This window comes from Astyanax mexicanus, chromosome 13 (assembly GCF_023375975.1).
Source record: "Astyanax mexicanus isolate ESR-SI-001 chromosome 13, AstMex3_surface, whole genome shotgun sequence".
Lineage (NCBI taxonomy): Eukaryota > Metazoa > Chordata > Actinopteri > Characiformes > Acestrorhamphidae > Astyanax > Astyanax mexicanus.
Window position 1 is genome coordinate 7440466 of NC_064420.1, and position 13551 is coordinate 7454016.

Genomic DNA, 13551 nt, shown 5'->3' on the forward strand with positions numbered 1-13551 from the left:
GGGGTTGTGTGTTAGAGGGAGCTCGGGCTGCAGCTCGCGCTTCAGTTTTTCATCGAGCACGAAAATCACAGCTCACTAACCATATACACGGTAAAATCCACAGTGTTACACCTGTTTATACATAAGTTAGAATAGGGCTATGGGCTACACATAAATCACTCTCACATGAAGATATCTCACTAGCTCTATTCTTTCAAAAGGAGCTGTTTAGGGGTTTGTTGCTTTTATGCAAATGAGCTGTTCCTGGTCAGGCACCATGCATATGAGGAGCTTTTACCACAGCATAGTGTTAGCTTGTGCTAAATATCTAAAAACGAACAAGCTAGTGATAGAAGCTTCCTCATCTGCTGATTTGCCACAGCAGACAGTATGTACAGATCCTTCCCTCAGACGAAGTCTGCTGGCTAATTCTGCTGAGAACTGTCCAATGTTCTCAACCAGCAGTCCAGTCAACTGATGTAGTTTGCGGGGCTCTGGATTGGAGTGTGAGTCAAGTGGGAATGCAAAAGGACGGAAAAAGTGAGTTTTTATTAATATGTTGATGTTATTACTTAAAATTCAACACCCACAGTGTACCATATTTTGCGAATTATAAGGCGCACTATCAATAAACGTTTATTTTCTGATCTATTTTCATACATAAAATGCACCAGATTATATGGCGGTTAGGTTAGCAGCAGGACTAGCTGCAGTTAGCCGTGCTTAGTCCTAGTAAAGGCTACCTGACCACGCTACGCTGAGGAACCCTGAGCGTTCCAGTAACCCGGGGTGCTATCAGCTAGCATTTTGTCCCACTTAACTTATTTTAACATGATAAACACAAAGAATACAATCCAATATACTCACCACAGCACTGTGGTTATCAGCTAATATTAATACTGTTCCAGCCTCGGTACTGGAAAAAACTGTATCACAGCAGAGTAGCTTAGCTTCTTATTACAACCTGACTGGTAAAATGTATACATAAGGTGCACAAGCTTATAAGGCTGATGATTTTTGGGAAAATTAACGGATTTTAAGTGCACCTTTTAGTGTGAAAAATACAATACTCTCTCACACAGGCTCCAACTTGCCGAGGCAATCAGTACACAAGGACATACAGTACAGCCATTATTTTTTGGTTGCCTGTTATTCAGTTTTCACCATCATCTGCATCTGTAATGTTAGTCTGCAGAGTCATGAGTGTAGACTGTCTGGCAACCAGCATCTGTAAATTAATTTACAGGCCAGTTGTGCAATCGTGCAATTGTGTTGCCTGGCAACCAGTCATTACCATCAACAGCACTTGAGCAGTGAGGAGAGCCTGGGAAAACAGCGACAACAGAACACAGTGTTGCCTTTTTTCAGCTGAAATATTATAAATATTACAGAATTCCAATACATTTTAAAGTTTGGTTTGTGAACAGTCATTCAGAGTAGGTTTAGTGTTTATTGTATGTTAAAGGACTAACTGCGGTTCTGCTGTATAAAGGTTATCCCATGTTTTACAGTAGGCTGGTGTTACAACAGTGTGGGTCATAACTTCTGATCACTGTTTTTTTGTCTTGTGGAGTGTAAAAGGACACAGGAACAGGAAGTGCAACATAGACCAGTGCAGTCATATCTTCATTTTGTACTCAGTGCCATGTTGTTTATGCCCATATTTGGTGCTGTGCTGAGCTGAATTTCTCAGTGGGCAGAATGAATGGGGGTTTTAAAAAATTACCATTGGCTGATTCTTGAGAATTTGGATAAAACAAGTTTTAAAATTGAAAAAAAAAAAGTTATTTAAATTATAAAATGTGAAGGATTACCATTATAGACTATGGTACTGGTGCAACCTCCTAATTTTGTATTTTTTGTTTTGTTTTTTTGTACAATAAAAAGCATGTTTTTAATCATTCTAAGTACACATATATATCCAGTTTTTGTTATTATTTTAATAGTGTTTGACTCTTTTAAAAGATCCAACATCAAGCAACATTTACTTCAAGCCTTAATAAAAAAGTATTTTTTTTTACTTTAAAAACTCAGTAGCACTGAAAAAACATATTGTAAGCAATTCATTTAAGATAAATAAAACTCCCTCTGATGGTGGAGACTTTAGAACTGACAGTGGGGACACTAATCTTAAGGTGGTAACAATCGCCTCATTACAACACACATTTCAAAAATTCCAACACTCAAATGAAGGCACAGCTTTCAGCTTTATTGGGATCAGCAGTTCTATTCTAGCTTTTGGAGGTTTTGGGCCCTATCTGACACCCTACTCATTTTTTTATCTTAACAATGTTAAGGAATATATGTGCACTGATGGGCCTGCTGGTCTGGAAATGAGGTATGTTCAGGTTAATTTCTGGCTTGATGCTATATTGGCGACAGAAAACAAAAGTGCACCACTGACCGATTTAAACCCTGACAACAGTCAATAGTCACCTGTTCATACCCTGTTTAGCTACGCAGCTAAGGGGGCTCAGCATGCGTACACCCTCGCTACTTACACACACACACTGCAGCACGCAAATCCAGCTTTTACATTAACAACAAACAAAATGCAACGTACATTTGCATTGCTGTTCCCCTAAATGACCTGCTGGCGCACTTTCACAGCATGAACACGCAGGTCAGTTTGCTAACGTCCGTTTGCTAACCATCTTGTTTCCCCTGTGTTCATTGCAACAGGCTTCTTCTTAAAAACTATACATTTATATTATATTCTAATCTAAGATATTTATATAAAACTGACGGTGGTGACATGTTATGGTTGTGACAGTAGCAGTGTTGAAACATATTAAAAAGTTTAAGCGAAAATGAGTAATCTTAAAATATGCAGTAGAGCTGAAGGCTTGAAAATAGAAATGTAGTTGATCTTGTAATGTCCTGATTTTTTTGTGTTTTAAAAATATCTGATGGTGGTGACAAACATGTGGGACACAATTTGAGCAACTATAAAGTAAATATTGTTCAAAACTCACTGTTTGTAGTTTTTAATACATATTACAATATACTCTTTCATGTGGTAAAGACATTATTCAACTCAATTATTACATTTTGTTTTTAATAATGTTGAAATGATTGTATCCTATCTAAGGTCAATATGATTTTATGGGCAATAGGCCAGCACACAATCATTAAACTAATACATATATATAAACATATAAAATAACAATAAATGTTGAACCTTGATTGTTTTTATTAGTGGGACATGTTTTATCCAAATTCTCAAGAAGCAGTGCTCTATTACATCCTGTGATAAATAAATATATTCAGAACCCTATAAGTTTTATTCTTTGTACATTTACCCCCTGAACATCACTGGATCCTCTGAATTATGAGATCATTTAAGAGTCGAAATGAGACTGCACATTGAATTGACCTCACAGGAATAGATATACCAATAGATTTGTTTTGAAGTGTGCTTCACAATGAGCTGCTAAAAATATAAACTAAAACTATAAAACTAACTAAACCACTATGTCAGTCTAGCCTAGCATTTACTGATGATCTCATTTTACTTTGAACCATGCAATGCACAAACCCTTTTTTGTTATGTTCGCTGGTCTGCTGTGCTTAAAACAATCATGCAATGGCTCGTGGGAGAATCCAGAGGAACAGTAGCGCAACAGTGAGCATTTACTTTTGACCTGTAGGGGGAGCCTCGTAATAAAACCAACCGAGAGTTGCATAGTGTGCTTTTAATCTCGTGCGTCATTCTGTAGTCCTCGTACGGCTTCCGTGTCTAAGCGTTTTTTCCCTATGAGTAAAATGAATAGGGTTTTCAAAAACCCACCTCTGTCACATTCTTTGATAAATAAATCTGATTAGAACCCTGTATGTTTTATTCTGTGTACATTTTACTACTGAAAAACACTGGATCCTCTGAATTATGAGATCGTTTAAGAGTCGTAATGAGAAAAATGCTAACTTTAAGCTAATGCTACAGCGTCGCTGCAGAGATTAGCAGGGGACTGTTTTTGGCGCAACACAAAAACAGTGTATTAAACACAGCTGAGCCAACTAATAAACTAACTGCCCTCACTGAGGAGAGCTGAGAGTCTCACAGCATAAAATCACTAAAACAGGTCAGTGATTCTCCAGAACCAGCTGTAACACGTTTTAACATTTACCCTCTTTATTATGCAGTGAAATAAATTGGTGTTTCTGGTTGGTTGTCGCCTCAGTGAGGGCAGGTAGTTAGTTGATTAGTTGATTATTTGGGTCAGGTGTTGTAATTAGTATAATTACAAAATTAAAAACTGTGCTGTGACGTCAGTTAAGCATTTGCTTGAAGTTAGCATTTACTACTCTTAAACGATCTCCAAATTCAGAGGATCCAGTGATATTTGGGAGGTAAATGTTCACAGAATAAAACGTACAGGGTTCTGAACATATTTATTTACCACAGAATGTGACAGAGGCCAGTTTTTGAAAAGCCCATAATAGTAAGTAAAAAGGGTGTAGCCATGCTGTTAATTTACACAGATTTCTCTCCTAAAAACTGTTTATTTGGGTAGGTAAAGCACTTCCGTTTATTACATTACATTGCATTTGGCAGACTCTTTTGTCCAAAGCGACTTACAATAGTGAAGTTATTATTAACAGTTATTATTATTGTTATTAACAGTAAAACTTAGATTACCAATTTTTTCAACAGTGTGGTAAGCAGCAGCACAAGCCGAGGTTAGCAGCAGCGCCAGCCATGGTTATCAGAGCCACGGTCATCTGCAGCGCTAGTCGAGGTTAGCAGCCATGGTTAGCAGCAGTGCTAGCAGTGGTTAGCCGCAGATAGTTGAAAGATTCATTAAAAATCTAGTTCATGAATTATGAACTATTTATGATCTAGTACATATTTCAAATGTATTATAACTGAGATACATTTAATTCAAATATACAAAAAAATACAGATTTAGATTAGATTAAAGTTTTGTCAGCTTTTAAATGCTATAGTAATGCAGCTAGCTGCTCAATGATAGCAAACAGCTAACCTCAGCAGTAAGGATTGGAGCATGTTAGCTTGGATGTTTAATGTTTCTGAGATACATTAATGGCTACTGTTTGATATTATATGTCTATAATATATGTACGTTATTCTGTTCTTCAGTTATGAAGGTCAGAACTCCAGCACCAGGATCTGTTTGCCCCAGTGACCGTCACTGTGTATCTTTTCTTGACTGTTTGTATATTCCTGAACCGGCTCCATGATTGGCGCTAAGAGATTTCCCATTTACACAGCATTCTGTCTACTCATTAATAATACAGCTGAGCTGAGAGAAACGATTCGCTCCTGGCGACGCCCCTGTTCTGCGGTATCATTTTTGGGGGGGCAAATCCACTTGTTTCTGATACCCCCCCGGTTACTACGCCTATGCTGTCAGCTAGCGGTTTAGCCCACATAGCTTGCATTAACATGGAAAAAACGTAGGCTGCAGTTCGATATACTTACCTCTGAACAGCAAAAGAGCTAGTGCTGTGGTTAGCAGCTAATGCTAATACTGCTCCATCTGGAAAAAGTTCACTGAATCTCCTTGATAGCGCTGGACTTCAGCGGAGTGGTCTTATAGTGCAAAATATACAGTAACTAACTAAAGTGGAACCTAAGGTGAAACCAAAACATACACAAAACTGGTCAAGAGCTAAGCTGGCCAACCTCCAATTTAATTTATTTATTAAAACTATCTTGATCAGCTTGCCAGTTTGAGTTTTTTTTTTTTTCAACAGGTATTTCTAATACCCTTCAACACCAAAAACTGTAAACAATTCTGATAGGATATGTTTCTCAAGAATGAAGCATTTCACACCAAACTCACTGTTAATGGCTTTATTTATATCTAGTGATTTAATTACGTTTAAATAAGTTACATTAACATTTACAGTATTTTCCACAATGCACAGGAACCCTGACACACACACACACACAAACACACACGTACACCCTCACATCACAAAAACACCTGACTCCGTGTGTATTCTGAACAAACCTCTGCTCCAATCAGACGCAGCGCTTCAGCCACCTGTCTGCTGCACCTGCGGCCTCTTCACACGAGTGGCCCTCTGGAGCCGTGTGTGTCCCTTAAGCCTGGCATGTGTCTCTGTAGTCGCTCACTCTCTCTCTTTCTCTCTCTCTCTCTCTCTCTCTCTCTCTCTCTCTCTGTTTCTGATGGCCTCTGATCGCCCCGGTGCAGAGAGCTGTACGTCTCCACTCGGCTCCGGCTCACAGCGAGACTCTGAGATGTGGGAGGAAAACTTTGACACCGAGAAGTAAGACTGATTTTATAAACAGCCGTCTGTCCTTCACTCTGTCTATCAGTCTGTCTGTCTGTCTGTCCCTCTCTTCATCTGTCTTTGCACATGGTAGGGCTACACATAATAGTAATAATAGTTTTCTTTATTGCGATATATTGCAATATCTATAAATGCAGGTATTTTTTTTTTACCAGATTTCACTAGCAGTTTATGATCCAACATGGTAATCACAAAATTAACAATGCCCTTTGTAAATCAATTAATTATATTATGTAGATATCATTTGACTCAGTTATTATCATTTGTTTTAGAAGCTACTTTCCAGTAAAATTGTATAAAAAAATATGTTTCATGGTTTGAATTAACCAACAGGTTCACATTCAAAAATGAAGTGAAAATAATGAACTAATGTTCCAAATCATGCATGGTTTTCTTTTTTCTTTTCTTTTTTTGTTGGAAGAAATACGGTAGTTGGGTGATAGCAAGCAGTGTGTCATATTGCATCATACACAATATATTGTGACTTAAAAATATATTATAATAATAGCAGTATTCTGTATTGTACTTGGTACAATTTGGTTTGCTTATTACTATTAAGCTTTAAGGATATTTTCAGAGTAGTTTAGCTCATTGCATCAATTTTAATGTTACATTATTTATATAGTTTATTATTAAAATTAATATAAATACTCAACAAGAATGTTGTTATTGAACAAATTCCCTGGAATTATAGATTTTGAGCCATATCGCTCATCCCTAGTGGTAGCCATGTCATATCAAGTAAAATATATATGTATAGCACTCTTTACAACTGATGTCACAAAGCAGTTTTACACAGGCGGGCCAGAAAAATTTAATATTTAATATCTGGCTGTGTTTCAATATAGATTCAATATAGACATCCAATATAGACATAAAAAAGCCATTTTAAAGCTTAGAAGCTCTGCTTTTCGGAATTAGCTGTATCTCCTTTTAGAAATTATGAATCATAATTTTCATATTTGCGTTTTTCGTACGTCCATATTTTTACTGTAGGATGTACGGTTCCTGAATTAGAGCCAAAAAAGTGTGTTTAGAGTTTAAATTTGCTTGTGTTTCGCTTTGTGTTTACCTCAGGACACTCAAGACACACACCCAACCCCCTCGAGCGCTTCCCCCACACTCTTAGCTTCAAAATGCCTCCAAACTTAAGAAAATCCATCAATCCAGTCGCCAGTAATCCTCATTTATATCCAAAAAGTGCTTGAAATAATTTGAGGCAGAAAAATAATAATATACATTTCTAACGCGTTATTATCTAATAAATACGCATATCTAATGATTCAGCAGACTCTTACTATGCAAATTAGCTCTGTCAGCCCATCAGGTGCCCAGTTCTGCAAGCTGAAAGGGAACCCGGGGGCGGGTTACCACAGACTCTGACTGATAGAGAGTTCCCACTGGGCAGAAAGAGCTCTGTTCAAGAGACACCGCGATTTTCTGTTTCTATAAGGGGTATAACATCCAGAAAAACCTTTTTAGAAAATCTAAAAAGTGCTTAAAAGTTTCCTGCTTTTTACCATATTTTGGCGATTACATGTTCAATTGAATAATTAAGTGTCTTAATTGAATTGTGTAAAGGCTTCTAAGTAATATTAATTCATAAAATTGACTTAATTCATAAAATTGACTTAATATTAGATTATTTAATATTAGAGTGATAAGCCTTCAAATTTGTGATGTAATTTCAGGTGGAAAATGGTAAAAATAGGCTTGGAGCTTAAGAAACTGTAGGAAACCCATCCTCCTCTGGTCAAAAGTTATTGTTAAATTAAAATATTGTTAAATTCAGTGTTACACGACATTGGTATACTGATACAATCATTATAGTGGTGGCAAAAATGATTAAAGTCAAACGTAAAAATGTATTGAGAGCTAGTTACAAAAACTTCAGTAAATGGGGTAGATTGCAGGTGACAGGAATGCCCGACTGGCAAGACAGGAGGTCAATCATGAAGTTAGAAGAAGGTAAAAAAATGGAATTAGTTCTGATTGGATTTGGATAGGGAACAGAGAATGTAATCAGAATATCAGAGTGTGGCTGATTACTTTAAAAGATCTAAATATAACAGACTAACTAAAGGGAGAGAGCCAGAAGGTAACATAGACACGATTGATTGTATTGTACAGGTACAAGTAAACAAGTATTGTTTAAGTACTACATTTTCTTGTTATCTTCTTCTTTCTCTCTCTCTCTCTCTCTCTCTCTCTCTCTCTCTCTCAGTCATGGTGTGGGCAGAAAGAGAGACTACTCTCCCGTATCTTGGAGCGAATACTTTGAGATGATGGACGACGTGGTGGTGGGATCAGCAGAAAGCAAGGATATATCCTTTACACAAATACAAATATGCACACACACACATTTTACATTATTACACAATATTATTATAGCAGCACCCTAGCAACCATCTTGAAATACTAGCACCCATCAAGCAGCCACCTAGCAACCACAGTGACCACATAGCAACAGACTAGTAGCAACCATAGATAAGCTGTGCAGCCATTCTGTGCATCCTTTAGGTCAGGGGTGTCCAAACTTTTTTTGTTGGGGGCCAGAGGGAGAAATATATTTGAAGTCACGGGCCACAGACTCTGTAATAAAACAAATAATAAAATTTACCACCTTAAATAACACTTTTTTCCTGATTATTTCATTTACACACCATTTTACTTGACTTACTATCTTTATCTTTGACAGTGTTGTGTAAACTAAGATTTTTCAAATTGATGTTTAATTTCATGATGTCTCTTAATATTAAACTCCTTAATTACGGCAACTTTTAGACTCTTTGGCCCGTTTTTCTGCGCTAGAAATGCGCACCCTCTCCGCTTTTAGACTCTTTGGCCGTTTTTCTGTGCTAGAAATGCGCATTCTCCGCTTTTAGACTCTTTGGCCGTTTTTCTGTGCTAGAAATGCGCATTCTCCGCTTTTAGACTCTTTGGCCCGTTTTTCTGTGCTAGAAATGCGCACCCTCTCCGCTTTTAGACTCTTTGGCCGTTTTTCTGTGCTAGAAATGCGCATTCTCCGCTTTTAGACTCTTTGGCCCGTTTTTCTGTGCTAGAAATGCGCACCCTCTCCGCTTTTAGACTCTTTGGCCCGTTTTTCTGCTCTAAAAATGCGCACCCTCTCCGCTTTTAGACTCTTTGGCCCGTTTTTCTGTGCTAGAAATGCGCACCCTCTCCGCTTTTAGACTCTTTGGCCCGTTTTTCTGCTCTAAAAATGCGCACCCTCTCCGCTTTTAGACTCTTTGGCCCGTTTTTCTGCGCTAGAAATGCACACCCTCTCCGCTTTTAGACTCTTTTGCCCGATTTTCTGCGCTAGAAATGCGCACTCTCTCCGCTTTTAGACTCTTTGGCCCGTTTTTCTGCTCTAAAAATGCGCACCCTCTCTGCTTTTAAACTCCTTGGCCGTTTTTCTGTGCTAGAAATGCGCATTCTCCGCTTTTAGACTCTTTGGCCCGTTTTTCTGTGCTAGAAATGCGCACCCTCTCCACTTTTAGACTCTTTGGCCCGTTTTTCTGCTCTAAAAATGCGCACCCTCTCCGCTTTTAGACTCATTGGCCCGTTTTTCTGCGCTAGAAATTCGCACCCTCTTCGCTTTTAGACTCTTTGGCCCGATTTTCTGCCCTAGAAATGCGCACCCTCTCCGCTTTTAGACTCTTTTGCCCGATTTTCTGCCCTAGAAATGCGCACCCTCTCCGCTTTTAGACTCATTGGCCTGTTTTTCTGTGCTAGAAATGCGCACTCTCTCCGCTTTTAGGCTCTTTTGCCCTGTTTTTCTGCGCTAGAAATGCGCACTCTCTCCGCTTTTAGACTCTTTTGCCCCGTTTTTCTGCGCTAGAAATGCGCACTCTCTCTCTGCTTTTAGACTCTATTGCCCCATTTTTCTGCGCTAGAAATGTGCACTCTCTCTGCTTTTAGACTCTTTTGCCCCATTTTTCTGCGCTAGAAATGCGCACTCTCTCCGCTTTTAGACTCTTTGGCCCGATTTTCTGCGCTAGAAATGCGCACTCTCTCCGCTTTTAGACTCTTTGGCCCATTTCTGACACCTAGCCTTCAAACTTTGAATCTCACATTATAAAAACCTGCTTAACAGCGGGCCAGCTTTCATTCTATTTCTAAAATACGTCCAAACTACGGCCCGCGGGCCATTTGCGGCCCGTTTCCTTTTTTGGAGCGGCCCGCGGGCCGTAGTTTGGACACCCCTGCTTTAGGACATTTAAATGATGTACAGTACAGGCCAAAAGTTTGGACACACCTTCTCTTTTTCAATGCGTTTTCTTTATTTTCATGACTATTTACATTGTAGTTTCTCACTGAAGCATTAAAACTATGAATGAACACATGTGGAGTTACTTAACAAAGAAAAAAAACGTGTAAAAATAACTAAAAAAATTGTTTATATTCTAGTTTCTTTAAAATAGCCGCCCTTTGCTCTGATTACTGCTTTGCACACTCTTGGCATCATTCTCTCAAAGAGCTTCAAGAGGTGGTCACCTGAAATGAAAAGTTTTCCAACAGTCTTGAAGGAAGGAAGGAGTTCCCAGAGGTGTTTATTAGCACTTGTTGCTCCTTTGCTTCTTCACTCTGTGAAGCTCCAGCTCACCCCAAACCATCTGGATTGGGTTCAGGCCCGGTGACTGTGGAGGACAGCTCATTTTTTGTTACGTACATAAAACTCCACTTGTGTTCATTCATAGTTTTGATGCCTTCAGTGAGAATCTGCAATGTAAATAGTCATGAAAATAAAGAAAACGTATTGAAAAAGAGAAGGTGTGTCCAAACATTTGGCCTGTACTGTAGTTCTATATATTGTTATAATATCAGATATTGTTTAGTATATTAACTCTTGTTGCGTACATGTTAGAACAGCATTCCTTAACAGGTGTGTGTGTACGTGTTCCGTGTGTATAAGAGTGGGCAGGACGGGCCTCTGCTGGTGCTGCTGCATGGAGGGGGACACTCAGCGCTGTCCTGGGCCGTATTTACTGTATGTTAGATCTTTCTTTACTCCCATTTACTGCAAGACTTGCACTAGTTTCACTGTAAGCAGAAAGTAAACACTGCACACATCTTTAAAATGTGGAAGGATATATATATTGACAGCTTTATTTAATGGTAATTAATGGCAGTGTTGTGCCAGTTCACAGCTTTTCTGAACTAGTTCAAGTTCAATTCATACATGCTCATTTTACTTTTTTCGTGAGCTATTCAAATAAATACTTTTTTTCACACTACAAGCTAGAAATCACCATACGTTCTTTGAAACGGCTCATTGTAGACATTTACACTGCAATTGTGGGTTTCTTACCAGGTGATGAAAATGTTTATAAGGAGAATCGGTGTCTGTCCTCGTGCATCACTTCCACTAGCCATTTTTTTTAATTGCAGCGCTTTCTCTCACTCCCGCCATTGCTCTCTCTTTCTCTCTCTCTCTGTATCTCTCTCTCTCACGCCCTCTATAAAGCTTAGTCTCAGCTTTGTTAATGAACTCTCACATGGTGGCGCTGTATTCACAGCAATGTTGTTTATTTGATTGAAACAGTACTTTACTGTAAAATTACAACAGTTAGTTACAGTGTAGCTTTAAGTAATGTGATCATTGTAACATCTCACCACAGGCAGCCATGACGAGTCGTGTCACCTGCCGAGTTTTAGCCATGGATCTACGAGGTCACGGTAAGGTCAAACACTAGAACTAGTTTTTTTGTAGGACCTTTTTCTGAAGTTTTTCCATCATTTATTTTTATTGTTTTACTGATATTTCTCTAACTCATGAACAATAAACAGATTTTAAAACTCAAACATGAGGAAGTACCACATTTGTAGAAAACTGTACATGTCAGAAAGTTGCTGGTATTGTTTTTCCATCACAAACAGGTGTTACTCAAGTCCGCCATGCTGATGACCTCTCCACCCAGACCATGTCCAGGTAAAATCTCCACTTGCACCCTTATAATGCTTTATTCGCCCCCCCCCCCCCCCCCCTTGAACTTTTCAAACTTTAACCACATTTCAGGCTTCAAACATAAAGATATGAAAATGTATTTTTTTTTTGTGAGAATCAACAACAACAACATTTTTTGGATATTTTAAACTTTTTTTTAATAAACTGAAAATGTAAAATAAAAAACTAAAAAAAAATATGTTTTGGATCATTGTCTTGTTGGAAGATAAATCTCCATCTCAGTCTCAGGTTTTTTGAAAACTGCAACGGGTTTTCTTCCAGAATGGTCCTGTATTTGGCTCCATCCATCTTCCCATCAATTTTAACCATCTTTCCTGTCCTGCTGAAGAAAAGCGGCCCAAACCATGATGCTGCCACCACCGTGTTTCACAGTGGGGATGTGTGTTCATGGTGATGAGCTGTGTTGCTGTGTTTTACGCCAAACATAAAGTTTTGTATTGTGGCCAAAAAGTTCGATTTTGGTTTCAGAGCAAGTTCTTCAACATGTTTGGTGTGTCTCCCAGGTGGCTTGTGGCTTTAACTTTAAACAAGACTTTTTTATGGATATCCTCGAGAAATGGTTTTCTTCTTGCCACTCTTCCATAAAGGCCAGATTTGCGCAGTTAAAGTACGACTGATTGTTGTCCTAGTTGACAGAGTCTCCCACCTCAGCTACAGAGCTCTGCAGTTTATCCAGAGTGATCATGGGCCTCTTACAGTGATGTCAGTAACGCGTTACTCTAATCTGACCCTTTTTTTCAGTATTGAGTAATCTAACGCGTTACTATTTCCAATCCAGTTATCAGATTAAAGTTATTTATTCAAGTCACTGTGCGTTACTCTCTCTCTCTCTCTCCACCTCACTCACACACACACACCCTCCGCTCTCCCCCAATCACATGCGTCTCGCTTCTGTTAATGAGGTACAACCACTGGTTTACTCACCGCACTCCCCTGTGTCACTCTGAACTTTTTTACTCTACATTTCTCCCCTGTCTCTCTCTCTCTCGCGCTCGGCGTGTCTTTAGTTTCCGCCCATTCTTGCTTTTCCGCCAGTTCTCGGGCTCCCTATCTCTTTATAAAGGCGTTTTTTCCCGGCCGCATCTCAATTCACTAGCCAGGGCAGGGGTCTGCACAGATCTGATTGGCAGAGGAGAGCGTTTGAAGATTTTACACCACACGTGATTGGTCTGTAAGTTTCCTGTGTAGCTGAGCGCATATACCGTAAAGACAAGAACATTTCCGGTGCTTTAAATGAACACTGTCAAAATTAAATCCTTTTCAGTAGTTTATCAGTTTGGGTCCGCATTGGACAACGTCTGGGTCCGGACCCAGACTGCAGT

General features: G+C 39.0%; 1 protein-coding gene across 1 annotated transcript in view; it reads left to right on the forward strand.

The window, feature by feature from the left end:
- Positions 1 to 6090: 6090 nt before the first annotated feature.
- LOC103024383 (protein phosphatase methylesterase 1) overlaps positions 6091 to 13551 on the forward strand; it is a 32371-nt gene continuing 24910 nt past the window's right edge. The window contains exons 1-5 of the mRNA XM_022677293.2: positions 6091 to 6237; positions 8486 to 8585; positions 11159 to 11251; positions 11883 to 11940; positions 12142 to 12193. Of these exons, the coding sequence (XP_022533014.2) occupies positions 6137 to 6237; positions 8486 to 8585; positions 11159 to 11251; positions 11883 to 11940; positions 12142 to 12193 (404 nt within the window). The 5' untranslated portion in view covers positions 6091 to 6136. The remainder of the gene's footprint in view (positions 6238 to 8485; positions 8586 to 11158; positions 11252 to 11882; positions 11941 to 12141; positions 12194 to 13551) is intronic.